Source organism: Schistocerca cancellata, chromosome 8, assembly GCF_023864275.1.
Source record: "Schistocerca cancellata isolate TAMUIC-IGC-003103 chromosome 8, iqSchCanc2.1, whole genome shotgun sequence".
Classification (NCBI taxonomy): Eukaryota; Metazoa; Arthropoda; class Insecta; order Orthoptera; family Acrididae; genus Schistocerca; species Schistocerca cancellata.
In genome coordinates this window covers 376,054,674-376,072,379 of record NC_064633.1, presented here as the reverse complement: position 1 = coordinate 376,072,379, position 17,706 = coordinate 376,054,674, and the positions used below count along the sequence as shown (strand labels likewise).

At 39.2% G+C, this 17,706-nt stretch overlaps 1 protein-coding gene across 4 annotated transcripts in view; it reads right to left on the bottom strand.

Annotated features, from left to right (window-relative positions):
• Window positions 1-17,706, bottom strand: part of LOC126094450 (very-long-chain (3R)-3-hydroxyacyl-CoA dehydratase) — a 174,466-nt gene that overhangs the window by 53,575 nt on the left and 103,185 nt on the right. For all 4 annotated transcript variants that reach the window (XM_049908821.1, XM_049908825.1, XM_049908822.1 and 1 more), the window contains exons 4-5: window positions 16,429-16,539; window positions 2,162-2,282 (exon numbers count right to left, since the gene is read on the bottom strand). In XM_049908821.1, coding sequence (XP_049764778.1) covers window positions 2,162-2,282; window positions 16,429-16,539 — 232 coding nt within the window. The remainder of the gene's footprint in view (window positions 1-2,161; window positions 2,283-16,428; window positions 16,540-17,706) is intronic.

Genomic DNA, 17,706 nt, shown 5'->3' with positions numbered 1-17,706 from the left:
CAATGGCAAGAAAAGCGTTTCTGAAGAAGAAAAATTTGTTAACATTGAGTATAGATTTAAACGTCAGGAAGTCGTTTCTGAAAGTATTTGTATGGAGTGTAGCCACGTATGGAAGTGAAACATGGACAATAAATAGTTTGGACAAGAAGAGAATAGAAGCTTTTGAAATGTGGTGCTACAGAAGAATGCTGAAGATTAGATGGGTAGATCACATAACTAATTAGGAGGTATTGAATAGAATTGGGGAGAAAAGGAGTTTGTGGCACAACTTGACAAGAAGAAGGGACGTGTTGGTAGGACATGTTCTGAGGCATCAAGGCATCACAAATTTAGCATTGGAGGGCAGCGTGGAGGTTAAAAATCGTAGAGGGAGACCAAGAGATGAATACACTAAGCAGATTCAGAAGGATGTAGGCTGCAATAGGTACTGGGAGATGAAGAAGCTTGCGCAGGATAGAGTAGCATGGAGAGCTGCATCAAACCAGTCTCAGGACTGAAGACTGCAACAACAACAATGTGACTAGTCAGATTTCAAAGTTAAATATTCTTGTGGGAAATGGTAAAATTACTAGAATATATTGAAGGAAGTCTTTAATATGCAAATTATCAGGAAAACAAAAATTTGAAGTACATATTTTCTTCTTCCATTCAACCCAACTTCAAACACTAAAAAATGGTTAGAAATGGAAAACTGAAAAAATTAAAAGTTCTGGTAACTCGGGTTAAGTCAATCCAATGAGAAATTGTACAGGTACATGATTAGTTTAAAAGAATACTGTTCTGGAAAAGTAATATAGTCAATTGTCTGTTGCTTCAGAGATGATAATGGGAAGTCCACAATGGAATAAGAGCTGTATAAAAGGATAGATTACAAATCATGACAGAGGTGGTGTTGAGCTGTAGTCAGGCATAGTGAAACAGAATGCTAGAAATATTTGGCCTTCAGACAATGACCTCTTCAGAAGTAGAAAAAACACATATTCACAAAAGCACAATTCACACACACACACACACACACACACACACACACACTTGGCCACTGTGTCATCAAGCTCTAGATTGGTACTCAGCACCTGGAAATGACAGTAGCCATGTGTGTACGAGTTGTGCTTGTGTGACTGGGTGCGAGTTTTCTACTTTTGAAGGAGGACTTTGTCCAAAAGCCAAATGATTTAAGCATTCTTTTTCACTGTGTCTGTGTGTCTCTCACCTCCACTATGTAGTCTCTAGCAATCTATCCTTTCCATATTGTTGCTGCTGATGTCTCTTCCAGATTCATGTTCTGACAAATCCTTAAATTCATCGAAAAACCCATTAAATTTCAGTCTTATTTTTGCACTTCAGATATGGTCTTCTCATTGTCTTGGAACTGTGGGCACTTTCTTGCAACACAATTCATAACTTCATTTATTATTTTATCTTTCTCAGCAATGCTGAGAAATTTTAAGCTTTTGTACTTAGGTTTTAAAAATGTTGCGAGTTTGTGTGTCATTATTTCACACTTATTCATCAAAAGTGATTATGCTGTAATTTTAAATTGATTATCAATAGAATTTTGTCTTCAGTCTGTTCGAAACAGCACATCAGTTTAATCTTTCACAATACTTAGATGCAGTGTAGGTGTTTTATATGGCTTTGAGGTTACAGAAGGTGTTGTCAGAGAGCTCATTATATCTTGCCAACCTTTTTCTGTCAACTGAATCACTGAAATTAGAATTTTTCTTGGATAATATTGCTAGAACCTGAAACACTGCTACAATATTTGAACCTTTGTTGGTAACAAATATAGTGTTCATCAGAGATAAGACACCATCAAGAGTGCCCCAGGGAAACTACTAAGTCACTGACTGTTGGTGACCCTCCTGCATCTCTGGAAACATTCCTCATCTCTCCAGAAACAGCTTCGCACCTCAAAGTGGCAGTTTTCTTTCAATTTCTTGGAATGGTGGTTGGATAACGTACCTTAGCACTCACTGTACCATGCACGGCTGCTGCATCAATAAGGAACTGAGCGGTTACAAGAAATCCATCTCCATATTCACCTTTAAAAGCTAAAATGTAAAATCAGGAAGAGAGGTATTGACCTTCAATCTTGATTTACCCTATGGGTTGATAAGGTAAAAAATGAAAACACAATTAAAATGAATATTTTTATGGTTACCTTTTCTGTATCCTATTTCTTCTTTTTGCAATTTGTCATAAAGATCTGGATAATCTCCTCTGATATCTCTTGGGGTGTCATCATCGACATCATCTTCTGACTTCCAACGATCAAAATCAATCTGAAAAATTAGAAACAAATACGTTTTAATTTTTTGACAGTTAGTATAGCGAAGGAGCTGAAATTTTGCAGACATTGGATTAGAAGTGAGCTACTTGCTACAATGAAAAAAATCTGATCTAATTAATATCAATTCCAATTTGAACTGTCAAGGGACATCATGTTCACTTCCTGTAATTCACAGCATGATATGGTAATTGCATCTGCGTCAATGGCATCCAAGGTGAAACATTTTTTTCCAGGAATAATCTATTTGCATTATTAGAAATATCTTCAAATGCACCTATAATTAATGCAGTAATGTAGTACTATGTTAGTTGTAAAATGTAAAATTTCATTGCTGGAAATGCCACACTTATTGAAATACTCTGGACTGTTACACTGTGACTGAACAAATTTCTTGTTGAAACCCAGTGTTTCTCCTCATCTATGCAGGACCTCTTCATTTTTGATACATCTTTTTTGTTTCATATACGTTCCAAAATTTTAAAAAAATATTTGTGTGTGTGTTTTCCTAACTAATATCAGATGTGGTGGATAGTGTCATTATGACGCCCAGAGCTTCCCACATAAACAATGGCACATTGCGCTCATTCATTCAGACATCATAGTCTGTAAATTCCAGCATGAAGGTTTGAAGTTATGTGTGAAGTATGCTGTCAGTCACTAAGTCCCCTTATTCTCAAGTACTGGATGAAATAGTCTGTGTATTTGCACAGTGAGTTGCACTGCCTCAGGAGATGCACACAGTTTCTACATCTATACCTACATTTATTTATTTACACATACATACCTACATACATACATACATACATACATACATACATAGCAATATTTATAAACCAATTGCTAATTTTCAAAAACTGAAGACAGTGCTACATCTTACAGATCATAGTCGACACTGGTATACATTAAAAGAATATTAAGCAAAAGGAAAAGCTGAAGATGACGATATAAGCAACCTTAGGCCAATATTTGGCAATCACAATGACTCAAGAGCTTGCGAACATCACTTCATCAATGATAGACCGTGCAGGACATATTCTACATTGGTATAAGTACTCCACAGCTTGTTGAACTCCACAGGAAGGGAGGAGGAGGAGGAGGAGGAGGAGGAGATTAATGTCTCATTGACAATGAGGTTATTAGAGAGAGAGCACAAGCTCATATTAGGAAATGATAGAGAAGGAAAGCGGTCCTTTTGAAGGAAACATCCTGCCATTTGCTATATGTGATTTAGGGAAATCACGGAAAACTTAAATCACGATGGCCGGATATGGGTTTGACGCATTGTCCTCCCAAATGAGAGTCCGGTGTGCCAACCACTGCGTTACCCACTTGGTCTTGAGCTCCACAGTCACAAAGTGTTGTTGATACGGGATAACCACATTTCTGCAAACTGTCTTTCGATCGTGCAGCCCTAGTTCTGAGCCAGTTTAGAGTTTTCCACATGGGTCATTCTTCAGTGAAACCAGCAGCTAAATTTTCCAATGGTGTCATCCAATGGTGTTCATTGAGCCTCTTTCACACTATCTCTATACTATTCCACTCTCAAACAGCAAGCCGGAAAAACAAAACTGAATTCTTTCCATGTGATCTCCGATTTCGCTCATTTTATTATGAATCATTTACCCCTGTGTAGGTAAGCAATGACAAAATATTTTCACATTCAGAGGAGGAAGGTGTGATTGGTATTTCATGAAAAAATCTTACTACAACAAATAACGCCTTTGCTTCAATAATCGACATCTACACAGATACTCTGCAAATCACACTTTAGTGCCTGGCAGAACATTCATCGAACCACCTTCACAATAATTCTCTATTATTCTAATCTCGAACAGCGTGTGGAAAAAACAAACACTTACATCTTTCCATGCGATTTCTGATTTCCCTTATTTTATTATGATGATAATTTCTCCCTCTGAAGGTTGGCATCGACAAAATATTTTCACATTCAGAGGCAAAAGTTGATGATTGAAATTTCATAAGAAAATTCTACCGCAGCAAAGTATGCCTTTGTTTTAATGGTGTTCACCCCAAATCCTGACACACTGCCCCCTATTTTGCGATAATATGAAATGTGCTGCTCTTCTTTGAACTTTCTTGATGTACTTCATTACTTTTATGTGGTAAGGATCCCAGACCGCGCAGTACTCCAAAAGAGGATTGACAAGCATATTGTAGGCAGCCTCTTTAGTAGATCTGTTACATTTTCTAAGCATTCTGCCAATAAAACACAGTCTTTGGTTGGCCTTCCTCACAATATTTTCTGTTTGTTCTTTCCAGTTTCAGTTGTTTGTAATTCCTAGGTATCTAGTTGAATTTATGGCCTTTAGATTTGACTGATATGTCATGTAACTGAAGTTCAAGTTTCCTTTCAGCACTCATCTAGATGACCTCACACTTTTCATTATTTAGTGTCAATTGCCAATTCTTGCACCATAAAGATATCTTTTCCACATTGTTTTTCAATTTGTTTTGATATTTTGATGACTTTACTAGATGATAAATGACAGCATTATCTGCAGACAACCTAGACGGCTGATCAGATTGTCTCCGAAATCATTTATATAGATAAGGAGCAGCGGAAGGCCTATAACACTACCTTGGGTGTAACGTCACAAGTCAATATGCAACAGCATTTATTGCACTACTTTGAAGAACAGCTCATAGCTTTGGAGCCATTGGTGGTGATAGAAACAGCCGCTTGTATCTTAGTGTGACACATTCGCACCAGTCGCTAGCCTAGCCATGGGAAGCGGTACCTGTGTCAATTCGAGCGACAAAATATTCAACCTCTAAGAATCTAAATAAACAGTATTTAATATGAAACTTCCTGGCAGATTAAAACTGTGTGCCCGACCGAGACTCGAACTCGGGACCCTTGCCTTTCGCGGGCAAGTGCTCTACCAACTGAGCTACCGAAGCACGACTCACGCCCGGTACTCACAGCTTTACTTCTGCCAGTACCTCGTCTCCTACCTTCCAAACTTTACAGAAGCTCTCCTGCGAACCTTGCAGAACTAGCACTCCCGAAAGAAAGGATATTGCGGAGACATGGCTTAGCCAGAGCCTGGGGGATGTTTCCAGAATGAGATTTTCACTCTGCAGCGGAGTGTGCGCTGATATGAAACTTCCCGGCAGATTAAAACTGTGTGCCCGACCGAGACTTAATATTATTCAATTTAGTTAAAAGTCAATATACTGCACTTTGTTATTAAAAAGAAGATTGTGTAAAAATCTCAGCTTTCTAGCTGGCATACTTCCAGAGTTAGAGGAAATTACCTAACCCCCCCCCCCCAAACGGACACTTGTAAGATTAAAGTCAGTTAGGATTCATAACAGTTTGTCTTTTAGTATCATTTCGAATCATTACTGCAAAACGTTAAGTCAATTTGTTTGAATTTTCATAATTAAAAATGTTAACTATTTTTCATTTTCATAATATAAAATTCAGAAAAGATCAGTATTTGTTTAATGTGTTGCTGTATGAGTAAATGAGAATGAGTGAGAAAGTTTATGTGGAACATATGTAAAGATTCAATATTATATGATGTACAGCGTAACTTAACTGTCATGGGAAAGCTGTGTTTTCCCCACCTTGCTGATCACGTATGTCTAAGGATACTTGCTTTTGTAAGAAGGCAGCCAGAATAGTCATTTGTAAAGTAATAGTTTTCTAAATAAATTCCCAGATTAGTTTTCTTTTTGTTTGGTTTTGTTTTAAACATTTTATTAATATTTGCATGCCCGCACGCACGGTTGGCCGTGCGGTCTGACACAGCTTTCCGGGCGGGAAGGAGCGCCTTATTCCGCCTCAGATACAATATGTCAGCGATTGCTGCGCAAACAAGTTGTCCACGTACGCGTACACCACCATTACTCTACCAAGCAAACACAGAAGTTACACTCGTCCGGTGTGAGACGTTTCCTCGGGGGTCCACCGGGAGCCGAAGCGCAGAATAACCCTGGGTTCGGTGCGGGGCAGCGGAGGGGGACTGGACTGCGGTAGTCGTCGTGAGGTTGTGGACCACTGTGGCTGCGGCAGGGACAGAGCCTCTCCGTCATTTATAGGTCCCCGGTTAACATACAATACAATATTTGCATGACGAAGTGACATAAATGCATCTGTGAAGTTTGATTGGCAGAAGACAGTTTTAGCGTGAGAAAGAAGTCCAAGGATAGTTGGTCATGCTGATCAACCAATCAGAGTTTAGCAGTTCCCATGTACTGCAAGTAGTTACAGGCCCTGGAAGGAGCAGCATTCAGTCAGTCGCTGGCTAGCTATTGGACGTGCAGGTCATGTTGGAAGTGTCCGTCTACATTATGAGTAAAATGAAGAAGTTATTGGTTTTTCGCATCTCGATTGTACTGCTGTGAAAGCACTTGCATTTATGGACGGATTGTGAAAATCTGAGCTTTGTGAAGTGATCTATTGGAAAGATAAACATGTGTGAACTTTCGGCCTTTGTAGAATTCCGCGTGGCATGTTTCATATTCATCTGTGGAATATTTGGTGAGCAATTTCTTTATTAAAAATCCACTGAAAAATGACCGAATGTGAAACTTTTATATTGTAGCAGAGTAATGACTGTAAATCACATAATAATTTGGGTCGGACTTAAGTACATTCCTGGCTGCCTTGTGTATATACTGGGTTGTATGAACTGTGAGCTGAGGACAGCGATATTATTCGTTAATTAAATACGGGCTGGTGGCAGGTGTTTAATTTTGAACCTAAAGAAATAGAAGAACTTGTTGCAGAATTTTGCCATTTTTCTAAAGAGATGCAATCGCCCTCCACCTGAAATTGTAAGATACTACAGGATAGCATGCTACCAGAGTTTATGCGGACTTTGCAAACTTAAGTATTGACAGTGTTTTTCTTCAATGCTGCTTTTAACATTGTCTGGACAGTGTCTGTGTGTGCAGAGAAACATGCTGGTGATCAGATGCTGTACTGAGGTAGGTGGAACTTTTGAAGTACAAACTACGACGAGAGACAGTGAGCAAACATTTACGCAACGCAACGCGATGCAACTTATAGCCCGCCATGCTGCATGGTGAACACCTGAAATCACTTTTGTTTTACTCGATGACTTTCCAGCAGTTACTACAAATTGTGACCTCTCTGACAGGAAATCATGCATCCAGTCACATAACTGAGACAATATTCCATAAGCACACAATTTCACTACAAGCTGCTTGTGTGGTTCAGTGCCAAAAGCCTTCTGGGAATCCAGAACTACAGAATCAATTTGAAATCCCTTGTCAATAGCACTCAAAACTTTGTGTTAGTAAAGAACTAGTTGTGTTTTGCAAGAACAATGTTTTCTAAATCCATGTTGACCGTGTGTCTAGAGACAGTTCTCGTTGATATAATTAATAATGTTCAAACACAATATATGTTCCAAAATCCTGCTGCATATCAACATTAATGATAAGGGCCTATGATTGATTGGCTTACTCCTAATATCTTTCTAGAATATTGGTGCATCTGTGCAACTTTTCAGTCTTTGGGTATGGATCTTTCGTCAAGCGAGTGGTTGTATATTATTGTTAAGTGTGGAACTACTGCATCAGCTTAATCTGAAAGGAACCTTATTAGTATACAGTCTGGACCGGGAGACTTGCTTTTATTAAGTGATTTCAGTTGCATCACTACTCCGAGGATATCTACTTCGAAGTTACTAATGTTGGCAGCTGTTCTTGTTTTGAATTCTGGGATATTTACTTTGTCTTCTTTTGTGAAGGAATTCTGGAATGCTGTGTTTAGTAACTCTACTTTGGCAACGCTGTCATTGACAGTATTTCCATTGCTATCGTGCAGAGAAGGCATTGATTGTGTCTTGCCACTAGTATACTTTACATGCAACCAGAATCTCTCTGGATTTTCTTTTGAGGCAAAGTTTCATTGTGGAAACTATTATAACCATCTTGCATTGAAGTCTTGATCTTTGAGATTTTGTGTTCGTTTACACTTGGCATGACTTTTTCGTTGTTCCTGCAACAATGTTCCAACCCATTTTGTGTCCCACATCTGGTCTACACTTATATTATTAATTTGAAAGGACTGGAGATCGTCTCTCAGGAGGCATCAAGTGAATTATCATCTCCTTTTCTGAATAGGTTTATTTTTCGCTTATTTTTTGAGGATTTGGGGGTTACAATATTCAGTCTTGCTATGGCAACCCAGTTTTGATGGGCCAGGATCAAGCTTTTCTATTATATTTTCAAAACTTTCTGGTGTTAAAAAAATCATGTCATACATTGTGAATTTCTTTAATTTGTTTTGCTGCAATCTTTTCACTTTCAAGAAGTCCATCAGAAGAGAAAGAGCTTGGTATTTCCCATTACTTCTCTTGATCTATTTTTGAATAATGGTTTTTATCTCAGCATATTTTGCACATTTGGAAAACAACCTTCCTGAAGAACTGGTTTATAATAATAGACAGATGTTGTGAAACAATATCAGAATCACCCTTGATTACAGATAGGGGTAATACATCTGACAATATCAAACAATGGACAAACTAGGGTGAAATAATGACAATATTGAAAAGGACAGTTGCTACTCACCAAAAAATGGAGATGCTGAGTTGTTATCTGTGACAGCGTTTCTGGTATATGGGGAGTAACAACTATCCTTTTCAATATTGTCACATCTGACAGTGTAATTTTTTCCATGTCTCTTTGATGATTTTTCAAATTGTTGAAAGATATGTTCTAATTGTTTTACAAACATATGAAATGTATGTTGTCTCGATCAGCAGTCATGTCTACACCCAATGTTATTGCATTTAAGAAGAATTCACTGAAACCATCTGACATCTGAACAAGATTAACTAGGTATATCATTTCCAAATCCTTCAAAATCTCTTAACTTTTGAATTTGGGATCTAGTTGTGACTGAAAAACAGACCTCACTACTTTTGTCTCCTTTCTGTATTGGAGTACGAGTTTATTATTTGTGATTTTTTTTTTTTTTTTTTTTTTTTTTCCTGCCAGTAGACCTTTCCTGAATACAGGTTTATGGCATTTAACAAAATTATGGTGTTTGTTAGATTTTCGCTCTTTGTGAATCTGTCTCTAGCACTAGACAGTTTTACTTTTGGTGTAATCCATTCACAAGTTATTGTTTACTTCCTTTTGCCAAGTTTTGTAAGCAACAGATTCACTGAATACATCTAGAAAACAATTTAAGAACTTGATAATTTTTGTTATATGGTCAAAGGTGCTAGAATTATTTAAATTCAAATTTTATCCACACTTATGATCAAAACTTAATGACTTTAGTTGCAGTTTTGATGCTACACATACAAGCCTGGCAATACTAGCCTTTTTTAACTTTAATGAATGGACCATTAAAAGGCTGGAATGGACAATAACAATAAGCAGCCTATTAAAACAGAAATAAACAAGAAGATTTGAAAAGAGTTTATGATTAGATACTTTGCCTATTGCAACTATTTGTGTGGGTCATTTGGAAGAGAGATTTACAAGAAATGTATTTAAAAGTAGAAGGAAACTTTTTCTATCTTTCAGAACTGTGAGTTCCTTACTTCAGGAAGGAAAGAGGAATAGGTTGCAGAATGTTGGCTAGGAGATTCAGGTTGTTCAAATCCATGTTATGAGAGACCCATATCTCTAAGAACCAACAGTTCCAAAATACAGAAAAAACATTTTTCTTCTTTTAAATGTTGGCAGTACTTCGAAATTTGTTTCCTGAAAGTAGGAATCAACTATCTACTCTGTTCGCATATAATTTTACAGTTTTCTCTAATGAATTTTGATAGCATTAAGTTCTCAGACTGTCAGTCTCTGGTTTGATTTTCATTAATTTGTAATTTAATACCTAGAATAAAGGCAATACCATGTCTCAACTGACTTTAACATAATACATGGATAAATTTATAGCAGAATGATGTGTGGAGCATAGAAACACAAACAGAAAACAGTATTCACATTACCTCTCAAGCTTTTGCTCTTTTTCTAGAAAAAGTACACTTGTTCAGCCACACAGACACTCAAATGTACAACCCTGCGATAATACTGATTTTTCATTATTGAAAATAGTTTCCTTAATGCTATCATTGCAATAGCAACTTCTGACTTTCAGTAGTTGGAACAGCATTCGCAGCACCATCTGTGGAAGCTGTCCCAGCTACTTATGTTTTATGTTTGCTTGGGATTACCGATAGCAAAAATGAGCCTACCACTCTGATCCAAACACCCCCCCCCCCCCTTTCTGTCAGCCTTCATAGGTCCCTAAAGTGCCGTACTGACTTACTTTGCCTTCCACAGCCCTCTAAAGTTCCTCAACCCCCACCACCCCACATGAAATGCACAGCTCCTGAACACATGTCCAATAACACTGTTGTCAATTGTTCTCCCAAAACTCTGACCCTTGAAGAATACTTAGAAATTTTCAAAGGCCTCGCCTTTGGCCCAAAACCTAAGTTTAATCATGCCAGCCCTGTAAACAATTTTCTTTCTTTTACTCATTCCCTGATGAAGAAACATTTCTTCACTACAGCCCCACTGACAGCAGGCAGCCAAAATCCCACATAGAATCTTGTTTAAAATAGGATGTCAAATGAAACATCTTTCAGCCGCTTAGTTTCCAAACTTATTTTATTTGGCTACCAGTTTCAGCGATTTACTATGCCATCTTCAGGCCCTGACTGATGTGTAAGAAGATTCCACCTCAGTTCTGGACAAAACATGGCCCAGCATTACTGGTTTTAGAAGATTTCTGCTGGCAAAAGTTGGCAGACGATGGTTAAAGTGATGGCTATAGAAAGTAGAAATCTATTACTACCAGTATTGCTGGCCCCTGTTTTGACCAGAACCCAGGTGGAATCTTCCTATACATTGGTCAGGGGCCTGAAGATGGCGTAGTAAATCACTGAAACTGGTAGCCAAATAAAATAAGTATGGAAACAAGACAGCTGGAAAGGGTTTCATTTGACATCCTGTATCGAACACCAAGTCCTGCAACCATCTCTGAAAATATGGACACACAGAGACATGTTTAAAATAATCCCAACCATCATCTAACCATGATCCTCCTCCTTTTCCACCCAGCCATCACTTTGTAATTTTTCAGGAATTCCTCATTTTTGACTTGGCCTCACCTTCTTTTCCTATATCCTTCCCAGAGAGTACATCATCACTCCTATGGGACACACTGCTATTATTAATCTGCAAATCGATCCAGACGTTATCATTCTTCCTGCAGACAAAGGCTCCACCACAGATGTCATGAATCATAATGACAGTTTCCATCAACTTTCCTATTACTCTGCATACAAAAATTATGACACTGATCCCATCCCAGAAATCCAACATGATTTCCAGCAGCTCCTCAAGGTCGTAGTTCAGTCTAAAAACCAGACACCTGAAGCCATCTCCTTCTTCGCAGCAACCCATCACACTCCCATCTTCCTAATCCACATATGCAAGACCACATGTCTTCCTACCGGTCATCCCATTGTGACTGGGAACAATGCTCCCACAGAATGAAGCTCTGCCTTTGTTGACTAACATCTCCAAACTATTGTCCAAGACCTATCCTACATTCTAGACACTATCCACTTCCTTCACTAACTCTCCACAGTTCTAGTCCATTATCATCAGATTCTTTATTGGTCACTGTGGATGTGATATCCCTGTATACCAACATCCCCTAATGTCCTCCCTATTCCAACCCCCCCCCCCCCAACTCTTTTCTAATCTTCCTAGTCAGCTGCATCCTGACCAACAATTATTTCGCTTTCGAAAACCAAATCTATAAACAAATCTGTGGTACCGCCATGAGTACCAGCATAGCACCAGGCTACACCAATTTATTTATGAGTAATCTGGAGGAATCCTTCCTATCCAGTCAATACCTAAATCCCTTTGTCTGGTTCACATTCATTGACATTTTCACGATCAGGACTGACAGCAATGACAGCCTTTTTCTCTTTCCTCCATAACCCTATTCTCTTGAGCTCGACCCATGGCAAGGACAGCTGCACCTGTAGTGAAAGGTAAAAGATTCTGAAATATACCAGTAACCTCAGAAAGCCTTTACTGACAGACAATACCTTACCCAACTCATCCATAAACAGATATCCCTTTCAATCTCTTCTTTTGACACCAGTAGACCTGTTAACCAGCCACCAAACAGCTCTCTTCTGATCACCCAGTATCAGCACGTCCTTGAAATGCTCAACCACATCACTTTTCATCATGCCTATCCTAAATCCTACCAACATCACTCAAGGTAGCATTCCACCACCCATATAATATGCAGAATATCCTTGGCCATCCCTATTCCAGTCCTGCTCCCAATCGTGCACCCTTCTGTTTGGCCAGGTGTAAGATCTGTTCCATAACCCATCCATCACCTCACAGTGCAATCCAGTCACAAACATTTGCTACCGAATAAAAGGCAGGGCCACATATGAAAGCAGCCACATTGCATATCAGCTATGCTTCAAATACTGAATAGTATTCTATGTAGGCATGACAAGTAACAAACTATCTACCGTATTTACTCAAATCTAAGCCGCACTCAAATCTAAGCCGCACCTGAAAAATGAGACTCGAAATAAAGGAAAAAAAAAAAAATCCCCAAATCTAAGCCGCACCTGAAATTTGAGACTCGAAATTCAAGGGGAGAGAAAAGTTTTAGGCCGCACTTCCAAATCGAAACAAAGTTGGTCCATTGTAATATGAGACACAATTTAGGTCGAATGAATGACGATACAGCTACAGTAGTTTGGTTCGAGTCGAAAGCTTAGCAGTTAAGCTTTACCAGGTAGCCATTGCTATGCGTCAGGCGCTCCGTCCGTATTTATACGGATACCCTTCCTTTTTCACGTGCTTCGTCTGGTTTGAATCGATTGCTTATTTTGCTTTGATCTGATAAGTGCCGTTTTCTATGTTATAGGTGTTAACGTCAGTCACTCGAAGCTGAAAATGCATTACTATACTGTGTCATGCATTGTTTGTCGCATTCTGATAGTGCGTGTTTACGGCCTGTCGCTGCTCGCGGCATGGCAGGCTTTTGTGCGCGCTACCGCTGCCTACAATTTAAAAAAGAGAGGAATCGTCTCATTAGCGAAACAATGGCAAGAGACTGCTATTTGTTGTTACTTAGACTGCTGCTTTCTTTGATAATGATCAACAAGAACCAAATAATAGACTGCGTATGATAGAACATGTTCTGAACGAGAGTTTGGCGACAATTTTCCTCCGTTTGAAAATCTTTGCGGCCGCTTCTTTAGTACATCAAATTCTGCACAGAAATTAGTCATCTTAGATTTAAAAATCTAGTCAGTTGCCGTGCTTCATTTCTGACTGTATCACTATTAGGCATAAGAGTAATACGAATATAAACATGACACGATACGTATATTCTTCCGCGTTTGCTGTTGTCTCACTCTAGTTTCGTAGTTTATTTGGCAGACAGGATTTAAATGAGATAGAAGCAAACACGAAAGAATACATGGCAAAAGGTTTATATTCGTATTATTCTTATGGTGAAGAGAATACTGCATGTGATTCACATTTCATCAGGTTCCTATTAGCAACCATCTCTTCTCACAGGTAGGAAAAAATTCAGAATGTAGAGCTGGCCATATTGACAAAAATCCCAGTATTACCAGTCGGATTTTCGTAGTACTTTGAAATTCGAAGATGGACAATACGGAATTTGTATTTACTTTGTTGGATTGTGTATGAAAAAGCAGTGGTCGAAACTCGGGCGGAGAAAAAAAGCTCGTCTTCCAATTTTTTTTTTAAATTTTATTTACTGACACAGAGGTTTTGGCGCCAGTATTTATCTTTGTGCCTACAAAGGATGCCTGTGTAGCGCTACATATATGCGACGGCAGAAGTTAGTTGTGGCGGCACCTATCAACATTTTTCAGAACTTCCGCTTGCTTTGCACTCGATTCTAAGCCGTAGGCGGTTTTTTGGATTACAAAAACCGGAAAAAAAGTGCGGCTTAGATTCGAGTAAATACGGTACGCACATTAGTCATCACTGCCAAACTGTGACGAACCGCATACTAGGACACACTGTTGCTGAACATTATGCACCACACTACGCATGACTTCCAACAGCTGCGTCACTACATGGGCCACTTGGATACTCCTCTACAGCACAAGTTTCTCTGACTTACACAAGTGGGAACTATATCTCCACAAACCCCTGGCCTAAATCTCCACTAACTTCCAACTGCTTCACCTTACTTCTTCTCTTTTTCATCCACACTGCTACTTCCCTGTCCCGATTGTGTACTGCCTTCTACCACAACGTCCCCCCCCCCCTCTCGCCCCTTTGCACCGGTCTCCCTTTCTCTCTCCCCTGTGTGTCTCCATCTTCTTTTTTCTCCTCCCTCCCCTCCCCCCCTTTCCCCTCACTCTATATCTCTTATATGCTCTACCCTGTGAACATCTTTTATCTTGCTCAGCCAGTAAGTCATTTGTCAAAAGATCTGCCTCACTCTACCCCACTAACCCCTCCATACCACATGCATCTTCCCTATTGTCTCCCCTCTCCATCAACCTCGGCAAGTGCTTTCAATATTCGATGATCAATAAATAGTCTCACAGCAGCCATGTCAGTGTATAATTGGGTATCTGTGTGGATGTGTGCTGACAAGTGCGAGAATTATCGCACAATCAGCTTAACAGCTCATGCATCGAAGCTGCTTACAAGAATAATATACAGAAGAATGGAAAAGAAAATTGAGAATGCGCTAGGTGACGATCAGTTTGGCTTTAGGAAAAGTAAAGGGACGAGAGAGGCAATTCTGATATTATGGCTAATAATGGAAGCTAGGCTAAAGAAAAATCAAGACACTTTCATAGGATTTGTCGACCTGGAAAAAGCGTTCGACAATATAAAATGGTGCAAGCTGTTCGAGATTCTGAAAAAAGTAGGGGTAAGCTATAGGGAGAGACGGGTCATATACAATATGGACAACAACCAAGAGGGAATAATAAGAGTGGACAATCAAGAACGAAGTGCTCATATTAAGAAGGGTGTAAGACAAGGCTGTAGCCTTTCGCCCCTATTCTTCAATCTGTACATCGAGGAAGCAATGATGGAAATAAAAGAAAGGTTCAGGAGTGGAATTAAAATACAAGGTGAAAGGATATCAATGATACGATTCGCTGATGACATTGCTATCCTGAGTGAAAGTGAAGAAGAATTAAATGATCTGCTGAACGGAATGAACAGTCTAATAAGTACACAGTATGGTTTGAGAGTAAATCGGAGAAAGACGAAGGTAATGAGAAGTAATAGAAATGAAAACAGTGAGAAACTTAACATCAGGATTGATGGTCACGAAGTCAATGAAGCTAAGGAATTCTGATACCTAGGCAGTAAAATAACCAATGACGGACGGAGCAAGGAGGACATCAAAAGCAGACTCGCTATGGCAAAAAAGGCATTTCTGGCCAAGAGAAGTCTACTAATATCAAATACCGGCCTTAATTTGAGGAAGAAATTTCTGAGGATGTACGTCTGGAATACAGCATTGTATGGTAGTGAAACATGGACTATGGGAAAACTGGAACAGAAGAGAATCGAAGCATTTGAGATGTGGTGCTATAGATGAATGTTGAAAATTAGGTGGACTGATAAGGTAAGGAATGAGGAGGTTCTACTCAGAATCGGAGAGGAAAGGAATATGTGGAAAACACAGATAAGGAGAAGGGACAGGATGATAGGACATCTGCTAAGACATGAGGGAATGACTTCCATGGTACTAGAGGGAGCTGTAGAAGGCAAAAACTGTAGAGGAAGACAGAGATTGGAATACGTCAAGCAAATAATTGAGGACGTAGGTTGCAAGTGCTACTCTGAGATGAAGAGGTTAGCACAGGAAAGGAATTCGTGGCGGGCCGCATCAAACCAGTCAGTAGACTGATGACCAAAAAAAAAGTGTGTGCTTTTACTAGAAAATGGACAACAGCTCAAAAGCTAGTGTGAATACTGCTTTCTGTGCTCCACACATCAGTCCGCTATAGGTGGGTGGTTGTCTTTCCCTTATTTTACATATTGTTTCATCCAGGAATTTTCATTATTCTTATACACAGATAAATTTGCTATTAAACAGTTCAGAAAAACAGATACAATACCTTTAACCATGCTGGTTTCTGAGGTTTTGCTGTAAGTCGCGGCCACCAGCCATCATTTTCTTTTTTCAAAGTGAAATCCACTTGTCTGTCAGATATCTTATGGTTACTACCCTGTAAAACAAGAACATAAAGTAAATATTTAGAATAGTATCTGTAAGTTTCAGGAATATATATCTGTTATATACGTATTTAACATTTGAAATTCCTGTTTGGATATCATAATTTAAGTCTTCTGTGTTTTTTCTTAAAATTACTTTATGTGAATGAATGCTGATTACTAAATTAGGCCAGCTAGTTCCTATCTATCCTGCAGAACAAAATGGAGAGCTCGGCAGAAGATATGGAAGGACAACCCTATAAATTTCCACAGAAATTTTGTGGTCTATTACTAATTCATTTCAGATTTGTTCTTACAGATACTATATATGTTTTCACATCAGAAATGATGTTGACAAGAATTGATTGCCATCTTATGCTGATAGAAAATCTTTCAAATATCTGAAAAGAAAATATCTGTCAAACATAACTGCTAGGAACAATACACGAGTTGCAATCAGACTGCCAAAACTGCAATAAAATTTGTAGTTTTACTGTTTCTTTTTTCATTACTTGTGCTGCCTCGTATGTTCTATTTGCAGGCAGACATCACTCACACTGATGATTCAAAACATTACGAGCACTGCTCATCATGAGGTAGTATGCTGCCTGGTGGTGCTGAGGGCACATGAAACAGTAAGAGAAGCATTGAGTGGAGCAGAGACAAATAAGGAATCATTCTAGTGACAATAGGTGGCGCAAATGTGGAAACCCACTAACTTAAGCGACTTTGACAAAACCCAGATTGTTGTGGCCCAGTGCTTGGGAGCGAGCACCTCAGAAATGGCAAAGCTGGTCAGCCGTTAGCATGCTACTGTCACGACCATCTACGAAAACTGATTGATGAATGCTGAAACCATGAGCGGGCAACAAGGAAAAAAAAGTTGGATGACCATACCACATCACAGAACATAGGGACCAGAGGCACGCCCGCTCTCTAAAGTAGGGTACGCGTCAATCTGTGGCAGATCTGATGACAGAGTACAGTGTTGGTGCAGGCACAAATATTTTGGAGCACACTGCTCAGCACAAAGTGTTGGACATGGTGTTCTGCAGCAGAGGACCCCTACATGTTCCCATGCCGACCCAACACTAGCAACTGTGATTGCAGTGGGCACAGGATATCAAGATTGGACCGTGAATCAATGGAATCACATCGCCTAGTTGGATAGAATCCCATTT